At 50.5% G+C, this 26,275-nt stretch overlaps 10 protein-coding genes across 10 annotated transcripts; 4 read left to right on the top strand and 6 right to left on the bottom strand.

Moving 5' to 3' along the window:
- Positions 1–49: 49 nt before the first annotated feature.
- Positions 50–3,841, top strand: AA0111_g6089 (hypothetical protein; the record flags this gene model as incomplete). Its single annotated transcript, XM_028652273.1, has 1 exon — positions 50–3,841. The coding sequence occupies one exon, from the start codon at positions 50–52 to the stop codon at positions 3,839–3,841; it is 3,792 nt and encodes a 1,263-aa protein (XP_028506297.1).
- Positions 3,842–4,410: 569 nt separating this feature from the next.
- Positions 4,411–4,929, bottom strand: AA0111_g6088 (hypothetical protein; the record flags this gene model as incomplete). Its single annotated transcript, XM_028652272.1, has 1 exon — positions 4,411–4,929. One exon carries the CDS (start codon positions 4,927–4,929, stop codon positions 4,411–4,413), a length of 519 nt encoding a protein of 172 aa, XP_028506358.1.
- A 265-nt stretch (positions 4,930–5,194) lies between these two features.
- AA0111_g6087 (hypothetical protein) lies at positions 5,195–7,216 on the bottom strand (the record flags this gene model as incomplete). The annotated part of the gene is made up of 1 exon (XM_028652271.1): positions 5,195–7,216. The coding sequence occupies one exon, from the start codon at positions 7,214–7,216 to the stop codon at positions 5,195–5,197; it is 2,022 nt and encodes a 673-aa protein (XP_028506347.1).
- A 1,145-nt stretch (positions 7,217–8,361) lies between these two features.
- AA0111_g6086 (hypothetical protein) lies at positions 8,362–10,128 on the bottom strand (the record flags this gene model as incomplete). Its single annotated transcript, XM_028652270.1, has 4 exons — positions 8,362–8,994; positions 9,271–9,598; positions 9,644–9,918; positions 9,982–10,128. 4 exons carry the CDS (start codon positions 10,126–10,128, stop codon positions 8,362–8,364), a joined length of 1,383 nt encoding a protein of 460 aa, XP_028506361.1.
- A 964-nt stretch (positions 10,129–11,092) lies between these two features.
- On the bottom strand, positions 11,093–12,132 carry AA0111_g6085 (hypothetical protein; the record flags this gene model as incomplete). Its single annotated transcript, XM_028652269.1, has 3 exons — positions 11,093–11,877; positions 12,024–12,060; positions 12,112–12,132. The coding sequence occupies 3 exons, from the start codon at positions 12,130–12,132 to the stop codon at positions 11,093–11,095; spliced, it is 843 nt and encodes a 280-aa protein (XP_028506360.1).
- A 4,718-nt stretch (positions 12,133–16,850) lies between these two features.
- AA0111_g6084 (hypothetical protein) lies at positions 16,851–18,204 on the top strand (the record flags this gene model as incomplete). The annotated part of the gene is made up of 4 exons (XM_028652268.1): positions 16,851–16,883; positions 17,136–17,410; positions 17,467–17,898; positions 18,129–18,204. The coding sequence occupies 4 exons, from the start codon at positions 16,851–16,853 to the stop codon at positions 18,202–18,204; spliced, it is 816 nt and encodes a 271-aa protein (XP_028506359.1).
- A 1,141-nt stretch (positions 18,205–19,345) lies between these two features.
- Positions 19,346–19,516, top strand: AA0111_g6083 (hypothetical protein; the record flags this gene model as incomplete). Its single annotated transcript, XM_028652267.1, has 1 exon — positions 19,346–19,516. One exon carries the CDS (start codon positions 19,346–19,348, stop codon positions 19,514–19,516), a length of 171 nt encoding a protein of 56 aa, XP_028506365.1.
- A 389-nt stretch (positions 19,517–19,905) lies between these two features.
- On the bottom strand, positions 19,906–20,457 carry AA0111_g6082 (hypothetical protein; the record flags this gene model as incomplete). Its single annotated transcript, XM_028652266.1, has 2 exons — positions 19,906–20,279; positions 20,334–20,457. The coding sequence occupies 2 exons, from the start codon at positions 20,455–20,457 to the stop codon at positions 19,906–19,908; spliced, it is 498 nt and encodes a 165-aa protein (XP_028506364.1).
- Positions 20,458–21,732: 1,275 nt separating this feature from the next.
- On the top strand, positions 21,733–23,212 carry AA0111_g6081 (hypothetical protein; the record flags this gene model as incomplete). The annotated part of the gene is made up of 3 exons (XM_028652265.1): positions 21,733–21,999; positions 22,054–22,116; positions 22,172–23,212. 3 exons carry the CDS (start codon positions 21,733–21,735, stop codon positions 23,210–23,212), a joined length of 1,371 nt encoding a protein of 456 aa, XP_028506363.1.
- Positions 23,213–23,360: 148 nt separating this feature from the next.
- On the bottom strand, positions 23,361–25,568 carry AA0111_g6080 (hypothetical protein; the record flags this gene model as incomplete). Its single annotated transcript, XM_028652264.1, has 3 exons — positions 23,361–25,084; positions 25,132–25,256; positions 25,309–25,568. The coding sequence occupies 3 exons, from the start codon at positions 25,566–25,568 to the stop codon at positions 23,361–23,363; spliced, it is 2,109 nt and encodes a 702-aa protein (XP_028506362.1).
- Positions 25,569–26,275: the final 707 nt, after the last annotated feature.

Below are 26,275 nucleotides of genomic sequence, written 5' to 3'. Positions count from 1 at the left end.
GCTTCACCGCGGAACCCACTCGCCTGCACAGCAACGCATACCTGTCACAATGGCCCGGCAGCCGGTCATAACTCTGGGCTCTCCTCAGCCCATCACCCCCAAGAGACGAGGCGGCCAGCTGCAGGACCTCCTCGCGCAGTTTGGATCTCAGAGTTCAGCCCAGTCGGCAACCAAGAGAAGACGTATATCCTCGCAGCAGGAGACCAAGCAAGGCGAGACAAGCGGCAGCAAACGGAGCCTGCGACCGCAGCCAACACCAAACTACATCGCTTCCGATTCATCCGCAAACGAAGCCTCCCCGTCTACTCCCGACCACAAACAGCCCGCTGTCAAAGCCACCAGGAGCACTCGTGCCTCGACCTCAAGAGAAGCAGACGCCGATGCGGGAACCAGCGAAGACGAACTCGCCCCATCCGCCCGCCCAAACCGCAAGACTAGCGCCAGGATCTCTGCATACACTGAAGAGCTGAAGATGGAGAAGCACAGAAAGGATCGTCAGCGGACAGAGGGTCTGCGGCGAAGTGGGCGTGACAGGAAGACCACTATCTTGGAGTCGGACACCGTATCCACTCCCTCGCCACCTCGCCGAAAGGCTGCGCGACCGCCTCCTAACCTCGACACCGCTCGTGCTCGTTTGCGCGACGAGATTACTAAGAAGACCAAGGCGAAGGCGAACAGCTTTCTTGTCGCCAACAAGCATCTCTTCCTCCCGCTGCTGCCTAAGAACAACCAGGTAACCAGGTTGGTCGCCGAGGGCAATACGCAGCCTATCGTCGAATACGAGGAGCTCTCGGAGCAGCCCAAGGGTGTCACTGCTGTCATGAAGCCATACCAACTATCAGGTCTGTCATACTTGGTTCATCTTTACAACAACGGTTTCTCTGGCATACTCGGCGACGAGATGGGTCTTGGAAAGACGCTGCAGACTTTGTCGCTCTTCCAGTATCTCGAAGAGCTGGATGAGAAGAACGGCGTGACGTCAGAAGAACTTCGCCCATACCTCGTCATCTGCCCTCTTAGTGTTCTCAACTCGTGGGTCACCGAGGCCCAGAAGTGGGTACCGCAGCTAAAAGTCATGCGCTTTCATGGCGCTGTCACTGAGCGGACCCGTTTGAAGCGCGTTGCAGCTGGCATGGAGGATATGAAGGGAAACGAGACTTCACACGCCAAAAACAAGAAGGCGTCGCGCAAGGCTGGCCGAAAGGCATCCAAGCTCTCCTCGAGCAATGGAGGATCCGATGCCTACAAGATTGTCGTCACCACCTACGAGACCTTCCAGGCCGAGCAATCATGGTTCAAACACTCTTTTGCCTGGCGCTACGTCGTTCTGGATGAGGGACATAAGATCAAGAGCAGCGTCACCCAGATCTCTACTGCACTCAAGAGCATCAGCGCCGAATATCGTCTCATCCTAACTGGAACACCACTCCAGAATAACCTGGTCGAGATGTGGTCGCTTTTGACATGGCTGTACCCCAACGTCTTCGATGACAAGACTGAGACGCTATTCAAGGAATCCTTTGACCTAAGCAAGGGCAAAGCGAACAAGCAGACCATGACAGACGCCCGTCGCTTGCTTGAACTCATCATGCTACGTCGCATGAAAGATTCTCCTTCTGTCAATCTTGGACTTCCCCCCAAGGAAGAGGTGCTGCTCTACGTACCCTTGACTCCCATGCAGAAAATTTGGTACACTCGTCTGTTGACACGCATTGACGATGGCATGCTCGACGAGCTTTTTGCGGATGGCAAGCAGAAGGAGAAGGCGGCTATTGAACAAGACATTGAAGACAACAAGCTTCTTCAGAAGATGGAAAAGGTAGAGAAGGTGGTGCGCTCTGGCGATGCCGGAAGTGATTGGGATGAAACTACCAAAATCTTACAAGAAGCCGTGGCGAAGGAGCAGACTGACACAGACGCCAACAAGGGCGCTTGGAAAAAGCTCATGAACCTCGTCATGCAATTGCGCAAGTGTTGTTCACACCCATATCTGCTCCCAGGTGTCGCGCCTGATCCGTACTACCTCAGCGACCACATTATTCGCGCATCCGGCAAGTTCATTCTTCTCGAGAAGCTCCTCAAGCACACGGTCTTTAACGAGGGCAAGAAAGTCCTCATTTTCTCTGGCTTCACTCGCACACTTGATTACTGCGAAGATCTCTTATCCCTCATCAGCAACCATGGAGAGCATTTCAAGGCCCTTCGCCTGGACGGTAGCACAGCTCGAGCTCGCCGCAACCTTGATATTCGCCTCTTCAACCAAAAGGACTCAGACTACAAGGTCATGCTTCTGTCTACACGGGCAGGTGGCTTGGGTATCAATCTCACGAGCGCCCAGGACGTCATTTTCCTTGACGAAGATTGGAATCCGCAGATTACACTTCAAGCTGAAGCTCGAGCTCATCGCATTGGACAGACAAAGAAGGTGACCATATATAAGCTCTGTACCCAGGGTACCGTCGAAGAGCAGATGATGGGTCGTATTCGCAAGAAGCTTTATTTGTCGGCAAAGATCACAGAGTCGATGCAGAGCGTGCATGGCAAGCAGTCGACTATCAGCAAGAAAGCCGGACGCGTATCTGCTACCGAAGACTTACCCCAGATGGACACTACACAACTGAAGACACTTGTACGACGAGGCGCCCAGACACTGTCACATCCGGAGATTGACGTCAAAGAGATGGTGTCTTGGGATTTAGAGACAATGATGGCCAAGTGTCGCGACAATCCTGCCGACTTGACCGAAACAGCGACACACTCTGAGGCTGACGAGGATAAATGGCTTTCTACCATGGAGCGTGTCGAATGCGCTGTGTTTGAGGGCAAGCACCACCAACGCCAGCTTGACACAACCTGGAAAGCTAATACCTCAGCTGCAAATATTCTTCCAGACACCATCACGCGCGAAGATCGTCGCAAGGGAAAGAACACTACAGTCATGGTGGACGGCTTTGCTATCAACAAAGAGTCCATGGACTGTGCCGACTGGGAGGCTGTGCCGACGTATGCTGGCAAAGATCCTCGTCTTGCTGAGCCGGTACGTGAAAAGCGGCGCCAATTTGGCCATGAGGACCATTGTCTAAGCTGTTTCGACGATGCGGATGCTGGACACATGGTCGAGTGTAAGGGTTGCCCTCGTGCTTACCATATCGACTGTCTTGATCCCAAGTACAAGGCAAAGGTAAAGGGCTTCAGTGGCTTACAGTGCCCACAGCACAACTGCGTAGAGTGTGGGAAATCGACCTCGGATGCTGGAGGCCTCATGTTCCGCTGCCGTTGGTGTCCACAAGGCTTCTGTGAGGATTGCCTCGACTGGGACAAGACTGAGCTTATTGGCGAAAACCTTCCCGAGTTTGAGGTCATGGGCGAGGATTCCACAACTGGTGGTTTCTACATCAAGTGTCCCACTTGTGTCGATGAGAGTGAGGAACAGAAAGCGTGGGTGGAGAACAAGGAGAAGGAGTACAAGAATCAACATGATAGCTGGCTACAGGAGCGTGAGGAGATGCAGCGTCAGCTGAACGAGTACGATGCGAACGGCAAACAGGAGAGCGAACATTACAAGGCGAACATGATCAATGCGAAGACTAACAGCCGCCTCCCGCAGCTTATCGAAACTCAGGTCAAGCATGAGAACGACATGCTTATCGAAGACGATGATGTCACCTCTCCACCTGCTCTTACTGACACTTCGCTGCCTACTCCCGCGCTCGGCGGCTCTCGCGTCGGCACACCCATGTACACAGAGCCTGCGCAGAATAGTAAGAAGGCCAACAAGAGAGGCGAAGCATTCGGTGAGACGCGCGCGGAGAAGCGGGCTCGACTGGATACGCAGTCTTAGACTATTCGTGAGGTTCCACTCATGAAGAGTGTAAAGATATCAAAGGGTTGAACGCACAAGACAATGCAATCTCGGCTTGTTGAGAAACACCAGTCTTGGCAAAGAAGGAGTTGTAACAGTCGTATCTTGAGCATTCCGAGGGCGTTTGGGAGTTTTATCTGGTAGCTTTGATGGATATACCCCCTTTGGCATTCAAAGCGCTAGTACCGTTGAGACCAGTCGATACATTAGTGTTAAGAGCCATGGTAGCAACGATTGTGCGACTAGCGCTTGACATGAGTATTGCGCAATACCGTAGCATAGAGCGATAATAATGAAGCCTCTTGTTGAATTCGCCATCAATGTCGTGATTAGTTCCTTACTCTTGGTATTGAACGTACTTGTCAAGCTGTCAGCAACGGCTCTTTGAGCCTCCAATTGATGGACGTACCTATGCATCCCGCCCTCTCATGTCCCGCGCTTTCGCTTCATTTTCCTTCACCCTCTTTGCCTTCATTTCCGTCCTCGTTCGTACCTGAGCACCGTCAGGCCCAACTTTTCATCCGGGAGTCCTCACAGAACACGTATGACTAACCAAACATGCTCCCCCCACCTCCACCCATCCTGCCTCCCCTCTGTGCCTCCCTAACCAGCCACTCCCTCAAAAAGTCCTTATTACGCATCTCCTCAGGCCGCGTCAACCTGGTATCAAACTGCGCCTCTTGTCGCGAAAACGCCAACAATGTCGGCATACTGCTGATGCGGTATTTGATAGGTAGGTCTTCAATCAAAGTACTGTCCATCATCACTTCCACAAAGCCTAGCCCGCCTTCTCGCTCCCCAATCTTCTCTTCTTCGACAAGCTGTTTTATAAGCGGCTTAATTGCTTGGCACGTTTGACACCAGGATGCGGTCCATAAGGTTATAAGCGAGCGGTTGTCAGCAGCGTTGAGGAGAGTGAGTGTGTGGAGATCGTTTGGTTGGCGGACAGGGTCAAAGACGCGGTTTGTGTGAGAGCGCGATTTGGGGTTCAGGAGGGAGAAGGCGCGTTTGTTTGTGGTTGTGATGGCATTGAGACGGAGAGTGGAGACAAGGGATGGTCGTAACATTTTTGCGGGTTGTTACGTGGGATCGTGTGTTTGGAGGTTGGAAATGGAAGCTGGGGTTTCGCTGGTAGACTTGACGCGTGCAGGTTTTGGGACGACGTCATCGGCTGCCAAGACCGGGGTTGCACCTAATCGCGTCTGCGCACCACGAACGACAACATCTTACCATGCTTGTAAGAATCAACTCCTTCTACATTCAATTTAATACAGTGCGCTACAGAAAGATCATCGTTCCATTCGCGGTACAAATACAACGGCAGGGTACATTTCAGCACGTGTCACGGAAAGACAAGACATCGCCTAATCGCTGTCTCTTCCTCAAAGGCGTTGGAGGAGCTGAATCTACTACCTCCATGTCACAATCAAGCTGTGTATCGCGTGTGAATTCTTCACAGTAACCAGCTTTTTCTTCTGGCTTGCGCTTCTTACTGTTGATCGTAGCAGCTTGTCCCATCCCGCCATATCCATGTCGAATCTGAGGTTCCCCACCAAGCTTCTGGGTCGTATATTTAGGGTGACCAAGGAAATCCAGATCTGGGTCATCGTAGCTTCTCCACAAACCGTGCTTTTTGTCTTTCTTTTTGTTGTTTACCTCTATCTTCGCCTTTCTTTTCTTCAACGCAGCATTCGTCCAATGTACAGGGTTGTTACCTCTATCGTAAGGCAGGTCCGCCTCAGACATCGCTGCGACAGTGATTTCATTTTGTTCATTCTCCTGAATCTTATCGGCCAAGGAATTCTCGTTTTTCCAGAAGTCTGTCATACGAAACTGACGATCAGGTGTTATATCGGATACCCTATTCTCGAAAGCAAGCTGGCGACAAAATATCCATGCAGCTAACGTTCGCCAGTCCAGTAGACCGACTACGGCGGCACGCGCGAGAGTATGGAATTCTTCGTATATGACGTCGTCGTATGCTTTACTCGGGTTCGGGTGCAAGCCCAGAGCTAGAATCCATGCATTGATTACAACATGAGGCCCGCACTGCCATCCGCCGCTCTGCTGACTTGGAGCAGGTATTGTCTGTAAAAGATACTCCGCTCCGTCATTCAGACGCTGTTGAGGCCATTTGAGCTCAGCAGCAATGTTCTTGATGATCCTGGACAGGGGGTCGTCTGCGCGCTGGATCGCGTCGGCCAGTATGCTCGGTGCACTGTCGTAGATGCTTATCTCAAATATCTTCCTATTTGAATCACCATCTTGCTCTGATTCTTGTAGAACCACCAGTATATGGTGCCCTTGTCCGTTCACGGTCGTATCTGAAGTTGGCCTCTTATTCTTTTCACGCCATCTATCAATTATATCCAGATAGCCTCCTCTCGAGACGACCAGAGGCATGAACCAACATCTTCGTGGGCGCGAAACTGGCATACCCGCCTTACCGCCTGCAAGGGCGATACTGTAGCTAGTGGAAAGGCAGAAACCACCCGCGAACGCTGCGAGCGGGTTAGTATCCTTATGCCTCTGCAGTTGCAGGTCATCAATCGCTGCAATAACTGAGGCGATCGCCAAACTGACATCTGAGTCATTCCTTGGCTGGTTCCAATGTCCTGTTCCAGATTCCTCGCCTTTGAGTATATTCCCAAGAAAGTCCTCCCGGAATATATACCGATAGAGATGTAGAGTGTCATGGAGGATCGAACATGGTCGAAGCTGTAAAAGCAAATTCTTGCTTGTGTGCCATTGATTCAAATAATCTTGGCATACTTTGCGTAACTGCTGAGGGTTTTGTTTCTTGTAGTCTGCGTCGTCTTTCTCGAGTTGCTTTCTAAATGCTAATCCTCGAACATCGCACAAATCGACATGGGCCTCCTCAAGCTGAGTTTTTTTGAAGTCCAGATTCAACCTTCCATTCCGAGCCAAGTCGTTGGCATAGTTCATACAAGCGTCCGGGCTCCAGTCATCGGACGGAAAGGCTCCGACACTGTCATGTTGTCTGCCTGGAGGTAGCCGAATCCTGTTGGCATGCCTCAGTTTATTTATATCTAGCATTCCAGTTTCCATACCCGCAAAGTGAATGTCCTCCAAATGAATGATATACTCCCGTGCTTCTTCGACACTTCCTTCATCCAAAAGTGCCGTGGTATGAGTGAAACGCCGGTCGGCCGATACTTCTCCAGAGAGAACAAAGCCGTAGCATACGCGAAATCTGTAGATCAAGCTCCAGTCTGCTCGACCGATACAAGCTAGGTGTATGACATCTTGCAGGTCACCGTAAAATCTATCCGTCCACTCAATGTTTGCATTGGGATTTGGAGTCAGACCAAGTGCGAGAGTCCAACCATTCATGATAGCATAATGACCACATTCACAGTCGCTAGGCTTTTGGGACACAGGAACCCAAGTTGTGTGCGCAGGCTTATGGTTTTGCCACTGAGATGCTGGAAGAACTTTCTCCAGCCATACTGAGTCGAGCACAAATTTCCAGGCCCATTCGTGTATTTTTGTGCGACCATCAGGCTTTCGAGTCCAACACTGAAAATTCCGGCTCATTTTTGTCATCGAGCTGAATGACGAGCCACACAAAATGTTCTTCGACATGAACCGGTACAAGCAACGGCCTTCCTGGACGCGGCGTCCGCATAGAACCTGGAACATTGTTTTTTATGAGTTCAACATGGGTTTGCGCGATAAAACCAAACCCACGTAGATAGTCTTGTTGAGCATTGGTGATCGCAATGGTGACGGAAGCAATAGCGAGTGATAATTCCTCGTCTTCCAGCCATTGTCCAAAGACAGTAGTGAGATTCTTACAATCTCGGAAAGCTTTAAGTTGAGTCTTGATCTCTTCGTTCTCCAGAATTTCGTTAAGCCTACCATGAAATTGAGCACAAGGCGATTCTTTATCTTTGTGAGGTAATTTCTGTACTGCACGTTCTATCTGTGGCGGGAGAAATTTGGTAAACTTTCCTGCCTTGATCTTCTCAGATATCCGTGTACTTCTGTCAGCCTCGTTGAAATCATTCCATGGGAAGGTTTCGGTATGCGTTAAACCTGTATCCACTGGGGAATGGTCGTAGTCAATGTTGTGACGGGCGCCAGTAGCCCGGAGTGTTCTTTCTTCGTCTATCTTCCTACGCTCATAGGGATTCGGTTTTTTGGTAGTCTTGAAACGGCGCTCCAGTGGAGGCAATTGCGTAGAGTGGATATAGCCCACACAGAGTAGGAACGCCCAGATCAGTTTCTAGTCCGCATTTCCATTCTTCACTCCTTGGATGAGAGAGAATATTTTCTGAAAGAAGCCCTTTCTTGGGCAGAAGTCATTGTTGATAGGCAGACCAAGCAGTACGGCCCACGAATTCATAATGGCAAAGTATCCAGATTCCTCCGCCCGAGATTGCTGTGGTCCGTGCATCCATATCAGAACTGATCCTACAATAGTCCTGGTTTGAGTTGTACCAGGTGTCGCTTACCGTGTTCGAAGCCAAAAGTGGTCAATCCATGTCGATCTTGCCTTCAGATTTGGTATCTGAGACTGTTTGACGATTGATAAGATTCTGAAGGGAGCACTTGCGCAGGTCAAATTGGCGCAACCTTTCCGGAAATTTGACCTCTCCGTCTGCTCCGTTGACATCGACCGACTTAACAAATTTGGCGCACCGGCAGAAAGCGAGCAAGACCTTCCATGTCAATTCACCTCGGAGGGCTAGATCAAAAATCTGCTGGGCCTGGATGAAGAAAGACTCGTAACCGTAGAGGCTGGGGGTAAACGAAGAGTTAAGTTCGAGACCCATAGCCAGTGCCCACGCGTTCAGTACGCTACATATGAAGCTTCCATCGCTGGTGGTGATTTGCGCAGTCGGGATCCATTCAGCATCACCGAGATGGTTGTCGATCGTGTGGTTTGATGGGTCAAACATATCTTGGCACCACTTGCTGTTGAGCAGTAATTCCTTTGCACGCTGGAAAATGGAGGTTCGAATACTCAGTGTTGTTCGCCATGTCATAGGATCGAGGATTGTGGGATTGATCTGCCTGTCAAGCTGATATTGAGCAGCTAGCAGAATGTACTTCCCGTCTATGTCGAGTGGCAGCAGCAGTGTTCTTCCCGGCCCGAAATCTCGCTCCTAAAGCTGATAACTGAACTCAGTACCATCTGATTGTCGTTGGTTCACAGCAGCAAGCACCTTAGGAATAAGTTTAGCATATCGAACAGATCGATGAGAAGACAATCGAGCTCGCACATAGAAACAATCCCCCATATCTTCTAGATCTCCTTCACCTTCTTGATCTTCAGTGCTTGCTATACTTTCTGCGGCTTCCGTACCTTCCGTGTCCCCTGCATTCCCTTCGCTTCCGGATCCTTTCCCTGATGAAAGAGCTGCAACTGGTCTCCATCGTACCGCAATATTCTCCATAGCAACATTGCCATTTCGATCTCGACGATTAAGCTCTTCTCTAGCGACCACTCTACTTGACGCTAGTTGTCTTAAACTGTCCTTAGTCCTGAAGAAGAAGACAGGCTGCGATAGTAGCTCGATTATCGCGTACCCTTCGAGCGGCCCAATGTAGAGAGGCGTGGACGGTAAGTCGTCGCTGTTAGTGTATGTAGTGCCGTTGACCGTTACTGTGATCTCGCGAGGCAGTTTAATGAAATAACCCATCAGCCCCTTAGTCTCCGAAGACGACCGTCGAACAAGATTAATATGGGCGTGCGTGTTATTAACTGTTCTACATATGGTCAGCTTGAAACGGGCTAGCGGAACTTCATCTTACACTTCTAGTCGTTCATCTACATTGAGGACAAAAATCTCATTGTTCTCCGCCCGTGAAAGCACTACGGCAATGTTCTGGTCCTCTTCGTTGAAATTTTGCTCGAGATGAGCGAGGGTGTAACGGACGTCCTGCACCGTCGTACTCTTTCTCTTGATTTCATTGAAAAGGCTGCGCAATGACGCACTGGGACGGTTTTGATCTGCGACTAGCAAGTCTTTGGACTTCTTGATTTGGTAGATTGGTGTTCGGTATTGTGGGTCTGGTAGAGATGTCTGCTGCGGATTTATATCTTCTCAAGCTCTTCGGTACAGTGCTTGAGAATATTCGATGGCATGTACGTCTTTGTAGATATATTTAGCCTTCTCTTTTGGTATAGCCCAGTTGACTTCAATCGCAGGCCGTTTATGATAGTGGTCATCCTCTGACTTCGTCCTTTTCCTGTGTTGTCTGTGCCCCTGGTCATCCTTTCCACGTTTTGGAGGCATTCTGGTGGTGTATTACTTAGTATTCGATACAATCTGATTAGTGAACATAACAACTGTAACATGAACCCCAAAATTCAGACACACGATAATGTCCCACTGGATATATGCTAGAAGTGTGTTCTTTCAGGGAGGGGTCTTTGTCCATGGAAAACAAGAAACAGATTCCGGATCTGCTGACATATTACGTGCTATCTTGGCCAGAAGCACAAAGGAAGTCGCGCAGATCCCTTGAACCTAGTGATGTGGCAATCGGAACAAAATCATGACAACATCAGATGATCATGAGCAGCAGCAAGGTCGCTAGGGATATATGTCAGGCTACGAACCAGAAGAAGCTAGTGGAGATTTTGATCAATTTGAGCAATTTCGTCAGCATGATGTTCGTCATCAACAGTGGTCGTTATGAAAGATCCTCGCGCATGGCGTAACTACTTTCATCGGTCGTTTCGATATGCTCGTGAGTTTCGTAATTGCAGACTGTGGTTTGGTGAATGGTTCGATGAACATAGATTTACCGGCGTGAAAGGTCATACGAACGGCTATGCACAAAGAAAGGAGTTGATAAATGGACTGTCTTTTCTATTGAATGCATACATGAATGAAAAGACTTTCTTTCATGAATTTCATGACCCTGGGCGAGAAATTCACAAGGAGTAATACATGTCGAGAGTGGGATCTGACGATGAATCTGCTGTATAACTATTCCACACGATGCAGTGATGCGTTGTGTACCTCCTCCGGGTGATTGACTCGCCACAGTACTCTTCCAAAAGCATACGCACGTCGAGATTGAAGACGCATGTCGAGCTGATGATGCATAATGATGCCTTGCTTGTGTCGTCGGTAACAAGCTCCGCGACTCGGCTCTCACAGTTCAGCCTACTTTTGGTACGGCTGCTGTGGTCCAGCAGACTGATTTCCGAGGAACTTCACGCTTATGTCCAAGAGCTGTCTTCTATTCTCTTCATATTGTCGCGTTGTGTTGGGAATATCGATCCATGGCGCTGAAAACCGTTGCGTTGTTGACATAGCAACGACGATCAGATGCGTGACACCCTAGATCTGCCTCCAACCCAGGGCCGACGCCAACCCGCATCGTGCGGATGATATTCGCAGCGTCAACGCATGACGAGCTGTTATAGTAAGACACCGGCTCTGCAGTGTAGTTGCCATCGCTCGAGTAAGCCCACGCATTGCCGTATGGCTGGTCATAAGGGTAGTCGTACTGAACATGCTCTGACTTGATTTGGGCAGCTGATGGAGTCATGGGCGTAGTGTAGAGCGTTGCTGGATACGATGCCGGTGGTGGTGTACTCATGGTTGATACCATGGATCCGGGGCTAGGTGAGTCGTTGTAGCTGAGTGCTGTTGGCAGCGTAGGTGGAATTGTAACGGGTGGCACTGGTGGTTTTTGCCGAGGTATCGAGGCAGCCCTTGTATATGAAGCTATAGGCGAGGTTGTAGAAGATACTACGTTGGTGTTGACCCTTCGTTCAAGCATCGCATGCAATCTGGAAGCCGCAGTATCATGCTCGTATTGTCGATCAGACATGTCCTCTAATGCTGCCAAAATCTCGGACTCTGATACTCCTCTTCCATGGAGCAGCGAGCGGAGTTTCTGATTCTCATGCAACACTCTCCTGGCAGCAGTCTGGATTTCTGAAGAGGCCTCGATGCCTATCTGCTCATAGCTGCGCAACTTTGCCTCCAGCTCGTGCATGTACTCTTTGCGTCGAGCGCGTGATCGGCCTAAAAGATCATAATTAGCGAAAACTATCAGTAATCGAACGTTCAAATAACATCTGGCTGGGTGTATTATACAAAGTACCACCACTCTTCGTGCTTGAAAAGGAAGATGGTGGGAACAGTGGCTGCTATTGGCCGGAGGTACTCACGCTGGTTATCTCTAATCCGAGCAAGATTCTGTGCTTTCTGTTGGCAGTCGTTAGTTGGGCCTCCATGGGGCGACAGATATCTACCTACGGATACTCTGCTGTCACTCATGATGATGTTTGTTACGAAGCAGATCGGTAGAGAAGAGCCTGGTATTGGATGGGTTGGAAAGATGGGTGTTCAGTTGCGTGATCATCCTGGGTAGTATAACTTCAAACAGATGGCATCCCGTAGTCTTAAAGAAGAAGGCAGAGCCATAGGGTCGAGCAAGCCACTTGTACCCAAGCGCGCTGCAGGCCTCATCCTGGATAGCCCGCGTCTGCACGGTAAGGATGTAAGTGGGAGTATGCTTCGCCTCTGCGACCAGGGCTACAAGCGTGGGTGTCAAGCGGACGGGCCCAGAGGCGTGATGGTAGACCGGGATAGCGCGTAATGTTACGAAAACGCGGGTGATCTTGTCTGTCCTTTCGGTGACCGAGACTAAATTTAATGCGGCCTAGCGCAACACACTAGTCAAATCCTCTGAGCTCGGTGTCTCTGCCCTTTTCAGCTTCAGCCTCGGAAATTGGGGGCTGGAGGAGTTTTGCAGCTGTCTCGCAACACCACGTCGCATCATCGCCATCGCAGAATACTACGCGTCGTCTTTCGCGCATTACCCACGAACCAGTTTCTACGACGTCGGAACGTGCCGAGAGCCTGGCAACCCGATCTGGTGGCACTCGACAAGGATCCTATCTAACAGCCTCGACATGGCGATTGGCCGACGAATAACGGCACCTTACGCCGGCCTTTTCGATCCCACGCGGTTTGTAACGTCGTGGATTCTCCCACCAGGCGCCCTCTTCGCAATACGCGCGCTATTGGCCCTATACGCCTTCACCACCCTCTTTTTTATCTTCGGCTGGAACGGTACCCATGGCAGGTCCGAGGCGTCGCAGCAATCTTTCTCCTTCTTTACGGTGCTGACGTATTGGGGCCTCGCCTTCTATTATGCCTTTGCTGCTGTGCATACTGGCAGTTACTGGTTTACTGGGACTCCATTCTTAGCCCGGTGGCCCAAAGCGCTACAGGTGGCGCACAGCATGTTTTATTCTACCATTGTTGTGTACCCGTGGATAGTAACCAGTAAGTCAACTTAGCTAATCGGCTTGGCTATCAATGTGCAGAGGAACTCGGCGATACCACGTTCGGTGTCTTCATGTCTTTCTATCGCGGTCTTCGCCATAGACCCTTTGGGCACATGAATGCTAACTCATGATAGTCGTTTACTGGACGCTTCTTGCGGGGCAATTCCCTACCACCTTCGCGCTCTGGTCAAACACTTCACAGCATGCCCTCAATTCAGCGTATGCGCTTTTTGAGATAGTTTTTCCCCGGACGGAGCGACTTCCATGGCTGGATCTAATCCCAATCATCATCCTGCTGGCCCTATATCTTGCCTTGGCCTACGTCACACATGCCACTCAAGGTTTTTACGTGTATCCTTTCCTTGATCTTCAAAAGAACTCTTCTGGTATAGTTGGAGCATACATAGTGGGTATCCTAGTCGCCGCGATTATCATATTCCTCATAGTGAGGTATATTATCGCACTGCGAGTTTGGGTAACGGAGAAGAAGCTTAGGATGACCGGGAAGACCTCAACACTTCACAAAGGGGCTGTCGCTGACGAGTATCCTTTACACAGTGCCATTCCAAAATAGTGGAGAGGTTTCCGATGTTTTGCGTTTTGGTCCCTTGACCTTTATATCCCTGTATGCCTATCCACGTTTAATAAGTTTTAAAATAAGTTTCGAAGATTTCTTCACGTCGTCCACTCGGCTGCCCTCAATTTCTACCGACTGTGCTGTTCCCTAACATTTCAAGCTACTAGTTAAGCATGACATGGTCACCATGTTGGCGTGAGTTTGTGTGGCTCATCAGTCGTATCCCTATCTTCACACATATAACTCATACACTTACTGGTATTTGCTTCTTTCTCGTTCTGCACACACATCACCCAGCAACTACCGTCATTCTGGTGTCATGCCGTTCACTATCATCAGGCACAGGTAGGCTCCGATCATGGGCTAGGACTGAATCACCAGGTTTAATAACATAGGATTTACTAGGGTTATCGGCGAACACTGTAGGGTGTGGCTTAGATTGCCTGCATCACCCCACGCTCAGCTCTTTGGAATTGGTGTGGGCAAATTGCTTTTGCGAGGCTTCGAAGCAACCACCTCGCCTTGGTTCTGGATTTGAATCTGCTACATCCTCGTGTCTATCGAATGTTGGACAATTGGTCGCAGCAGTTCCACGGAGCCGTGAAACTGAGAGATACCCCCACCTCCATGCGTCGCGTCGATCATATGGCTGAAGGTCAGTCGCCCATGCGACTTAATTGCGCATTGTCCTGCGTCCACAACCAATAGGACGTCCACGCAAGCAAGTGGTAACCAATCAACCTCACACGTGAGCATTCGTCACCCAATTAGCAGCGACACGTGAGAGTGAAGATCAAAGACTGGTAGACAATGCATCGGCATCGAACATCAGTCACCTCTACAGCTACAGAACGTCAGCACGAGCTTCTAGAAGTACCCTGTTTCCGTCTACATGCAGTATTTAGCGCCCAGACTTTCCATATATCTCGCGTCAGATCGATACTGATTGGCCGCGCAGAATTTTTTTGGCTCTAATGAAGTCGCATTTGCTGGCACTTCATCCTTCGGGGCCGCCCGGTCAGGGGAGATGTGCTGCGTTACATCAGCCCCCGGCACTTTTCGACCCTTTCCAAGAGGCTGCATGCAGGATCCTTCCCATTTCTGCATGCTAAAGAGAGGTAAGAGCATGTGCCATGTGCTAACTGAAAACGCAATTGTAAATCTCTGGAAGGTGTCTGGTCTAGTTTTACTTGACAGGGTCTGATCTGCCGCTACCACCCAGTGTTCCTCGCACCATCAGTGCCGTGTCATCTGAACGCTAGGGCTCATGGCTATAGGGCTCTTGGGCAGCATCAACATGATTGCTTTTTCACGTTTGTCCCAAGCTCCCGGAAGACATTTCGAACCTCAGCTGCACCAGCGGTCGACGTCAACTCAGGTGCTGCAACGCCCATTGGCTGCAAATGGCATACTACGACAAACCCACATGTGCGTCGCACTACCTAGGTACTTGATTGCCGGAGACCTACCTAGGCAATCACATGCGTGCTCATCGAAGTGCGCGTGAACATTCAATACACGTAAATTTCAATTCTCCCGCTCCGGACCCGGAAAGCGGTGTCTCTGCGGTAAGTCGGGACTGCCCGGAGTTCTATCCTTCTGGTAGAAGGGCAACAGTTGGTTGCACGGGCCCGTTCTCACAAAACGAACCCTGGAATCCAACCTGATGGAGACGGGATAACCCCTAGCTTCCTCCAGTAGTCGAACTTGACGCTGATCATCCCCAGTCCACGAACGTATTTGTTCCGAGAGTTATACCCGTTACACTGTGACCGCGATGGAAGCGGACCTCGGATGGCACTGCGGTAATAACGTCGTCGTAACCATGCGGTGATCATCGATGGCTTGCAGCTCATCACTAGGATTAGGATTCCCATGTTTCGAATGCGATTCAAGTTGGCAGGTGCTTTATTGTTCAGGCAAGCGCGGGTCGTGTGCCTTCGTTTCCAGTCCTTGATGGCCGTCAAGGCTAACGGCACCTTCTTAGTCAGGGCTGTGCGATGGGCATGCCTTAGAAACACACGTGTGAAGATCTTTCGGGCTTCATTTGCTGATGGCTCTGTAAGGTCCCATGTCCCACCACAGTCCACACATGTTCACCCGTCAGGCCTACCTGTTATCTCTGACCCCGCGTCCAGCTAATATAGTCCCCTGGAAAGGATTTTAGCCCGTGTCTCATCCATCGCTTTCTATGCCGCTGTCATCAAACCTCCCGCTCCCAGGCAAGATGCCGTTAGTTTCCGGCTACAGACAGCATGTGAAGCTTGGAGTCTCGCAGATTGTGGAGAGACTCGGGAGCACCGATGATGAGAAGCAAGGGTAAGGGCCAAACCGTCAATTACGCCGTTCATTCCAATATCGTCCCGTCCTCCAGATACTTCATACTTCCCGAAGGACCCATGTGTCAAAACACCCCTGCAAAAGTACGTTGCAACAGTTGCATTGACATGGCTTGCGCAATAGCATACTAACCAACAAACAGCGCATCAGTGCAAAACGTCCCTGCGCTGCGCTTGCGCATACTGTAAGTGACAGTGTGACGCTGCGCATTGTTTGAAGGATGGCTCGTTCCTGGGCTACGACCGCAAGAGTATGAAGTCCTGCATGTGTGTGCATGTAAAGTTCGCGTTAGCGCCTGTCAATGCTAGAGGCTGCACAGGGACGGCCTGCGCGTGGGGGCCCACCGATGATGGAGGTACCATATGGTGAGTGGCTCACAGTCGGACGCGGTAAACGACGATGATGGCCATTGCTGGATTTGCGCGAAGGCGGTGCACGTGCTAGGAGGTGACTGTCCAGATATCTACGAACGAGCAGCTGAGCTTTGTTGCATGGAAGCTGCAATGCTACTAAAGCCTCTGTTGCGGCGATAATGATACCTAGGAACCACAACAACAGTAACAAAGCCTCGAGTGTCTAACTGGGAAAGCAACCTCGTAACGGGTTCTCTGCAACCGGAGTTGAAGCCTCGAACGGCCACCCGAAAAGGTAAAGTTGCCGAGGTAACTTGTGAACACCTACACCCTCCATCCCAGGAACACCTCGTACTCTCAACAGCAACCACTGCACACAGAATAAACTCTGCCATCCCAGAAACTCTCTCAGGGTAGCAAGGCGACGGAACCATGATCGAAGTCATCTACATCGTGCGGCACGCGGTACGTACAAAGCTCGACCCCCGTCGCCGCGCTTCATGCCCTCCGATGCTTCCACACGATAGTCGAGGAAAGCCTTCCGTATCGGGAAGCTACCCTGACAGCCATCTCCGTCCTCGCATTACCTCCATACACATCTCGCTTGTGTACACCTCCGCGTGTATCACATGAAACGCCATCCTTTACACTCTCCACATGCAGATCCCTTGTTCCCCAAAATGGCATCCGTTCTAACGTACCCCCCGTAATATCTAGTTCCGCGCCAACTGGTCCGTTGATCCCCAAACGGGTATCTACACCGCCTCTATGGCAAGGAATCCGACCGGGATACCCACTGATCCGCCTCTGACGTCCAAAGGTGTGGACCAGAGTAAGGAGTTGGCCGAGTTTCTGAGTAAGATCGAACCCCCGGTTGAGAGAATCTACTCAAGCCCTTTCTATCGCTGTTTGCAGACTCTCAAGCCATTCAGCGATAAGCTGTTTGAGGAGGGAAAGGCAAAGGGGAGGATCAGGATTGATCGTGGCATTGGGTACGTTGAGGCTGAGTAATGCTCATGTATGCGATATGCTGATGCGTGGATAACAGAGAGTTTTTCGGGCGCGCACACTTTGAACACCCTAATCCACCGCATCTCGAGCTTCTGACTCCTCATTTCCGGAACTTAGACGACCAATATGCGTCTGTACACATGCCGGGATCCAACGGCGAGTTGATCGTGGAGCTACACGAACGTGTTAGGAACGCACTAGATCACATCGTCACTACACTGGATAACGACCCCGAGCAGCCGAAGACCGTCTTATTATGCACCCACGCTGCGACTATGATAGCAGCCGGCCGGGTGCTCACGGGAAAAATGCCGGAGAACCCCGACGAAGATGACTTCCAGTGCTTCACGGCCGGGCTGTCCAAGTATGTGAGGAGATCAGCGGACCCCATGAAAGGCGTTGCTGGAAACTGGGAATGCGAAATGAACTCCGAGACGTCCTACCTCTCGGGCGGAGCAGAGAGAGGCTGGTAAGTGCAGTTTCCATTCTTTGTGTCCATGTCGTGCTGCGTCCATATAGTTTCCAGGTTCTTCCCGTACCATAGGAAAGACTGGCCAAAATCAGAGCCTACAGCTTATGGCTGGGGCGTCGCATCGGCTCATCTTAAGATTTCTTTACCTCCTTCTCGCACAGACGAGCATCTCCTAGCAACCCCATAACCTTTCGTCACGGCAAGTGGCTAACGAACGATGATGACAGGCACTTCAGTGGCGAAGAGAGTTTTGTAGACTTCTCGGATAGCGGTACAAAAGGTGAGGAAAGCTCGAAGTTGTGAAAAGTAGAGGCAGTCTCACTTGTAAGAGATGGGATATGATGCTTGTCTGTTCGCTTGCCAAATGATGAAACTACGGCAGCTGTTCTTGCATTCACGGAGGTTTTGGCTTCCGCATCAGGCTACGAAGATACCCAGAAATACCCTCTCTTTCTCGAAATCAATTCTGTTTCAGTGATCGTCGTTTGCCTTGCCCGAGTGACTGACGTCTGATGATGAGCACTACATGCGGCTCTGCTCCACTTGCCCTGTCCCCATCCCCAGTTCTCGGAATCACCCGTTCCCGTCCACCGGGTACCGATGGTGATTTGCCGGCCTGTGCCTGGTCCACTATTCCTACTGTGCGTTTTCCAGACCCATTGTTGAGTTTGCGCAACGGCGTGGCGAGCACGTGGGATGTTTTGGACCCAGATGTGAGTTCGCCGCGCGGTAAAAAGCTGTGGGAGCGGGGTGCATTACACCGAACCGAGAGCAACCCCGAACAAACAGAAACGGTAAGAACAAGTTACGCACTGATCTGGGGTGCAGGTGAATGGTGACTGATAGACTGGTAGTTTTTTTTACTTTAGAGAGAGACTTGAGATGATGTGAAGGCGTCGAGGTAACAGTGTGTCAAAAGCCAGAAGCTGCAAGCGAGATTTAGAGACAAGAAATATGCGACAGCACTACCTTTACTGCGATGCTACCGATTAACAGGACAAAACAGCTCCGGCCTGTAGACGAGGGTAAATTTGGTCGCACCAAAACTCCATCGCCTTCACACGGGGCATCAAACTTCTTCTTTCGAATTCTCAGCCTCGCTATCGTCCTGCAAGTATCGATATCTTGTCACCTAATTGGCGCATTGTCCTATTTCCTAGTATCTTTACCTTCATAAGACAACAGCTGCATGCTGTCATCTGACCCGTCTCTTACGACCTACGCGACCGTTACCTTTGGGTATCAGCAAAACTATTACTAAATGTCGCACTACAAAATTCATAACATCGTCCTCCTCAAAAGACATCAATCTCTATAAACCCCTGGAGCTCTCACAGCCCTCTACTCACGCCTCTACAACATATTTCCCTCACTCGTCCTAGGGACGTTTTACCTCGCATCGAAACTCATCGGAGGCGGCCACACGAACTCGGATGCATAGTACATGGCTCTTGAATACCAAGATATTTGGGCCAACTACATCAACGTACACTTGCACCCCAACCTCAAAAGTAACCAGAACGAAGAGAAGCTAGAGCCGACACTACTGGCCGGGGAAGTCAACAAGATATGGAACAAGTACGGAAGGCTGAAGATGGGCGGGTTTCGTTTCTGACGACGGTTCGACGGCAGATGATATGAAGGGATCACGAACTGAGCTAATATAAACGCACCAGGTACGTTGCAGAATGCGAGGTCGCTGTACAATGATTATGTCACCTGGGTGTGGCTGCATATGTGGCTGTTGGCAACGTACGAGAGCAATCCGGTAGCGGTTCACAGATGGGCTGGAACGGGGCTGGAGGCAACGCAGGGCGCCGTTGGGGAAATCGAGAATCGCAGAGATGTGTGGACGGTTGGAGGCCGCTTGGGATAGAACATTGATCTGTGGCTAAAAGCTGAGCACAACCAATCCGGACCGTAACACCTCAGGTATCTTTGACCAGGGCTGTCCTCTATTCTACCTCTCCTGGTCGAGATCAAGCGAATCTTCGATATTGTTTCTCAAACGGTATTGCCCCCCGGCTTTGTGCCTTTATCCTTTTCCTCTTCATCAATGTGCATGCTCTCTGCAAACCCAACCCACTCACTCATCCCCCTAATGAATGCATCCCCACTTCCATCGACCTCACCTCCATGTCCCCATACAATGACTTGGTCAAACTCTCCTACTTGCTCCGCAATGTTGACTTCGACAGGTATGCTCTCTTCCGTCTCGGCGTCTTCATCGTCCTCGTCTGCAGACGGTTGGTGTGGCTGTGCTTGACTTTGAGGTAATTGTTGGTCGGTAACGCGTACAATGGCGCCGGTGTAGTTATTGGGAAGTGGAAGCGCAGTGCCATGGAGGTGTCGACCACGGAAATATGAATGTCGCTTTCCTGGGAATATGTCAGAACCAATGTCCATATTGTTGTATGACGATGATCAATGACCTTTGTCATCTGTCTCAGGCTTCCAGTATCGTTCTGAATCGTTTATAGGTCCGTTGTGGTTTATCCGCGCAGGGAGCAGGTTTGGTGTGCATCTTTGAGGGTTGGAGGGCCGAATTGACAGCATGTTTGTGAGATATCAAGATCGAAAGTAAGTGATGTATCGACTGAAACACAAATTACAAAAATGAACCTCGGGCTGATGCGTAGTTGAAAATGTTTGGGTTGATGTATAGGTACAAGCATATGAACGTGATTTACGGAATACGCGTCGACGCGCCGGAGCGTGTCTCCGCGGACGCACGGTCGTTTTCCTGATAGGGTGTTCACGAGCTCAAGATGACGACGAAAGTACGAGCAAGTACTTGGATCGGCTATAACCAACTCCATATCCGTCTCTGCTCCTTTTCTCATTTCCAGTCATTACCATAGTACACCTGTCGCAAAGTCCACGCATTCCATTCCGTTCTTTCTGGCACAGTCCGGAGGCCGCGGCCGCCGCTACAGCATCGCCGATGGGAGAGATGCTGCATGCCATGCTTACACCCGCAGTACCTCTTCATGCCACATGGAAAGCTCAAGGATATATACGAACTGCTGTCACCGACCTTCTGGACTCAATATAGACACGGGACTGCAAGGCTGAGACGCAGAGTGAGTTGTGCCCTTGCATAACTTGCCCCTCCCAAACATGCCGCCAAATGATTTTGTGGACCCTGGAATGCGGCTCATCGTCACTTACAAACTTCCTGTCCAAACGTCGCATGGGAACACACACTAGAAGCTACAGGAGGAGAAGAATACGCATATCCGAACTTCTTACATGCCTTTGCACGGCCTCAACCTCCGCCGACGTGTAAGATTTACACTGATCTTGCGACATTCGCGATGTTTAGGCGGATCGACGGCGTCATAGATCACTCGAATTGGCAAGGTTTCCTCGCCCGATACTGCACCTCAGACAGAATGCAACACGCATGGCTTTGAAACGGCGCAACCAGATGCACCGTGTCGGCTTTCGGCCGTTCCGGCGATAGGACGGCGAGCTACCTGGACTTCTGAAATAGACTCTGGTGCCATGTGTTAGCCGACTAGCTACCGTCGTTCGACTTCCTTCTCAGCTCTTCTTCCGACGCGTTCACGATACCATTGTCGCATTGCTTTTGGGCGATTGACGCGCTAATTCCCCTCCACGACCGCCCGCACACCGTACAGCCACCTATCTTACAAAGAAGCTCGGGCAGATCGAGACGTACTAGCAGATTTGTCTCGCTACTCGCACTGAAGCCGCGCGCCCTCTGCTTTGAAATTGGACAGCTTCGTAGCCTAAACGTCTTTCAATTGATCATCTGGGTTTGCGCCAGCCGGAAAACTTCGGTTTCAAAAGGCATACATCGGGATTATGGCGATTTATAGTTCTGTGACAGGAGCGGTGTCTTCATTGCTCAGTCCAGTTACATCACAAGCTTGGGGGCCACTGGTCACTCTATGCAAAAATGGCACACTTTCCCAATTCCAGAATCTAAAGCATGGCAAGCTGGTACTATTTGAAGGTGGTTCGAGCAAGGCGACCGCTGCGTTTGGTTCTGACAAAGAGGGCCTTCCAATTGCATTCCTAAACGTGCTCGACGAGAAGTTCTGGGTGCGATTGGCGCTTTTTGCAGACATGGTACGCTCCGGCATACTCGTGCGATCGGAAAGAACAAGAGCTGATTGATTTTAGGGCTTTGCAGAGAGTTACATGTTGGGAGAGTTCACAACACCGGACTTGACCAAGTTCTTCGAGGTGAGCTGCCACATTTGGTAACCGTTAAGATGCGCTTTTCAGCTTACATTCGCAGCTCTTCATCCTGAACCGCAACTATCTTTCCAATGGTTCAACTTTCACCTCTGCCATCTCTTCTGGTCTCGCTGGCCTGGTAAGAGGCAGCAACAATCTCAAGAACGCGCGCCTCAATATTTCCGCACATTACGACATCTCCAACGAAATGTTCGCTGCCTTCCTCTCCCAAGACATGACGTACTCGTGCCCGATATGGCTACCGAAATCGGACCCGAAATGTGCGAGCGAGAGCCTCTACGATGCGCAAATGCGAAAACTCGATCGCTTCATCGACAACACACACATCAAGGGCACAGATCACGTTCTGGAGATTGGTACTGGCTGGGGAAGCTTCGCCATGCGCGCCGTACAACGGACAGGTTGCAGAGTCACATCATTGACCCTCTCGATTGAGCAAAAAGAGCTGGCAGAAGAGCGAATACGAGAAGCGGGCATGTCAGACAAGATACAAGTCCTCCTATGCGATTACCGAAGTTTGGAAGTACCAGAGACAGGGCCTTTTGACAAGGCCGTCTCAATTGAGATGTTGGAGGCTGTGGGCGAAGAATATTTGGTGACATACTTCAAGTGTATCGACAAGCTGCTCAAGAAGGAGGGTGGCGTAGCATGCTTCCAATGCATAACCATGCCCGATGCTCGCTACGAAGCCTATGCCAAATCTGACGACTTTATCCGCCGATACATTTTCCCTGGAGGTCATCTTCCTGCCGTCTCCGAACTCGTTGCTAGCATACAAACCGCATCAGGTGGATCGCTTGTCGTCGACAGCATAGAGAACATCGGGCCCCACTACGCGAAAGCGCTGCGATTATGGCGTGAAGAGTTTTTGGATAACTGGGAAGGCAAGATCAAGCCACAACTTATTAAAGAGAAGAGCCAGGAGGGTATGGACGATGAGGGTGCGGAGGTTTTCAAGAGGAAGTGGGATTACTACTTCAGGTACTCAGAAGCAGGATTTTCGACAAAGACGCTGGGAGATGTTATCATCACGGTCGGAAGGGAAGGCGCCATGCAGATGATGGAGGATGTACCGCTGTAAATATTGTGCTTGTTAATCTTGCTGGATATGGTATATACCCCTCTCCATCCTTCGACTGAGCGTTACCGCTTTTCAGTATTGAATATTTGTCCTTACAACGTGCATGAGTAGCTCTTTACATGTACACGCGCACGAAGGAATTCCATGTTCATCTTCTTCCATAGCCCTCATCAAACTGTGGTAATGCTGCTTGATACTCCATCGCTAGTATGCTCGAATCCAGGCTCTGAATCACTTCTTGGACATGGTGCGAAGCTTGCCGGTTATGCGTAGCAAAATAGTGTCCCATACCATCGATATCTTTCACTTGCATGAAGCTTGTCGGCCGGATACGGTGTTCGGTGCCAGCGCTATCAGGTGGTGAAACTGGATATACCTGCCCTGACTTGGATATGGTCGTAGGCTGATACGCCTTGTATACTGACAATGGTGCGGGTGTAAGAGGTGGTGATGCAGGCAGACTGTTCGGCGCCTGTGCGAAGGAAGGAGGCGGGTATTGTCTTGAATATCTCGATGCGTTCGTTTGTGTCGTTGGATAGGTAGAAGGCGTGTTATGTGGTGGTGTAGATGGCAGTTGGGGAGACGCATTGCCAACCATCAAGCTTGCTGGAAGTGTGCTAAACGAAGCGGACTGTGTACGAGGAACGGGCGGCCTATACGAGTCGTGTGACTGTGGTAGCGCGGGTTGCGGAGACGTGCGAGGATGGTGGCTGACTTGCAGCGCAGCATCGATGTCTGCGGAGAGCTCTGCAAGGATATCATGTGGTGGTGGTGTCGCGTCGAGTTCGAAGATTGGAAAGGAGTTTTGGGATAATGTGGTAGCTTCACTGGCGGTTGGTGGTGGGCTTGGGTGATTCTGCGGTGCCTGGTAGACTCCTTGGGGTCCTACAACATGTAGGCTATACACCTCATCTTTTGCCTCTGCATCATACCGTGTGGGTGATATAGTTTCGCCAGCAGAGTTGACTACCTGAAGTCTGCTCAGTCGCTGCTCTGGTACAGATGTTCCAGAGCCCTCTGGAGAGCTTTTTCTAGGAATCCGATGTGTAGTCCTGTTATCAAGGAGCGGTGAATGAGCGCTGGACGTGTTCTTTGCTGGCAATTGCGCTGCACGTGGTCCTGGGACGCCAGGGTGGACGTTTGGTGTTGAATAAGAAGCCGCACGCTCGTGGAGGGAAAGTGACGGAGCTGGCTCGGATGAAGGTTTCAAGTTCGAGAACTGCATTTGTGGGTTGGATCCAGATTGAGGATCTGTGGGACTAGTACGTCTGCTGCTTGGGGCACTGGACATGCGGTATCTGGAACGTGAATCCCTTGTATAAGCCGCTGCATTTGGGGAAGGTCCTGTGTGTTGCATGAGCGTCGAGGTCGCATGTTCCGCACGCGGGTGAGATGTTTTGATCTTCTGAGACTCTGGTGGACATAAGAAATCTGGTAACGACGCGCGGGAAATTCCTTGAACTCTCGGTAGCTCAGATGCGGACCGCGACCGGATGTGATTTGCTTCCGCTGTCGGTGGGGCCAGCGTGGTGGCTGAAGGAGGTTCCCGACCTGTCAACGTACGATAGCATCTTCGCTGTTCTTCGAAAGGAAGCTGGCTGACGAAAGCCGTTCGTAAAAACTTCCGTTCTATCAAATCCAGGTTCAAAAGACTGCGAATCGATTGTAGTTGATCTCCGTAGTGCTGGCACAAGAAGTGAATATCCTTCCGTGGTTCCCAAGCTAAGCCGCGAATCTGGCAAAAGTGAAGTAGGGTCCTGACGAGGTATAGCATGTTCAATCCGTAGAATGTCCTTAACACCCCATCGGTCCTAAGGCTCAGCAAGACGACGTTTTTGGCAAGGGTTCCGTTCGATGGAGTCTCGTATGAGCCTATGCACCGTTAGCCGGAGGTCGAAACAGGTTTGTGTACAACTGACCAGAGGGCACTAGGGTTACTTCTATTGTCGCCGGACCTTTACATCCTGTATCTAAAAAGCTAGGCCCAGTTTGTACCACCATCTTGGAAGGGAACAAAGGGTTCATGCCCTCAGGCAGTCGTATCCTGACGCTGTTAGCCAGTCGCCATTTGGAGAAAGTAGGCTCCTCTGTTATACCGTCGGTCGGACTCAAGCTTCTTCTTGATCCGGTTGTAGTCTTTATCGTCGTACGCAATGAATACATCGCGCATCTCGCATCCATGTCCTAGACAAAGCATCGCAAGCTCGCCCATGATGGCATAAGTGAACTTCTTGTTCTCAAACACTCGACGGACATAGCTGGCTGCCGCTAGTACATTTGCTTGAGGCGGTATCTGGATCTCGTTCCCTTGCCTGGTTTGTTGTTTTCCATGCCCAGCGGCATCGTGGTGACCCATGTTGGTAATCGTGTTTTGCGATCCGATCCGATCAAAAGCGGCAACTGTCAGTACAGAACATAGGCAAGTTTCCAGATGAAGATGTGAAGGAATGAATAAAATCCGACGGGTGTATGCAGTCACACAAACAAGACTAAAGAATGATCGCGTAAGTTTCTAGCAAAGTGATGGGCCTAGGGCATCCTTTTGCAGCTCCGTCATCCTGGTGCACGAGTGGAGGATCGTACTATAAGTGATTATAGCATCGTAAGGCTGGACGGCTCTCCTGATCCCGTATTTGAGATAATCTATATTCATGCTGATGGACTGTGAGCTCATTGGCTAAGATCCTGGTGAGAGCTGACAAGGACGCCCGCAAAGGCTGAACCAAAAAGCTGAGAAGTGGACCCTCAACAAGGAAGTCGTAATCACTGAACAAAGTGGAGGTGAAATTCGTAATGGCGGGTCTTGGGTATTCCGAAGATTCGTATGGTTGTCATACTATTTTCATCTCTGTTGTCGCTTTTCGGGCATTCTTGATTGAGGCTGAGTGAGTTAAATTTAGCATCGGATGGGTCGGCCAATCGTAACTAACAACGGATGCGGGTCGCCCGAGTACGAGCGAGCTCGAAACAAATGCTCGGCGCATGCGAACTTGTTTCGGGGAGGTTCAGGCACATTCTTCGTATGAAATACTGTTGTTGGTATTGTTGCGCGCTGGATAAAAG

This window comes from Alternaria arborescens (genome assembly GCF_004154835.1).
Source record: "Alternaria arborescens strain FERA 675 chromosome Unknown contig_12, whole genome shotgun sequence".
NCBI classification, from domain to species: Eukaryota; Fungi; Ascomycota; class Dothideomycetes; order Pleosporales; family Pleosporaceae; genus Alternaria; species Alternaria arborescens.
This window is presented reverse-complemented; position numbering and strand designations above follow the sequence as displayed.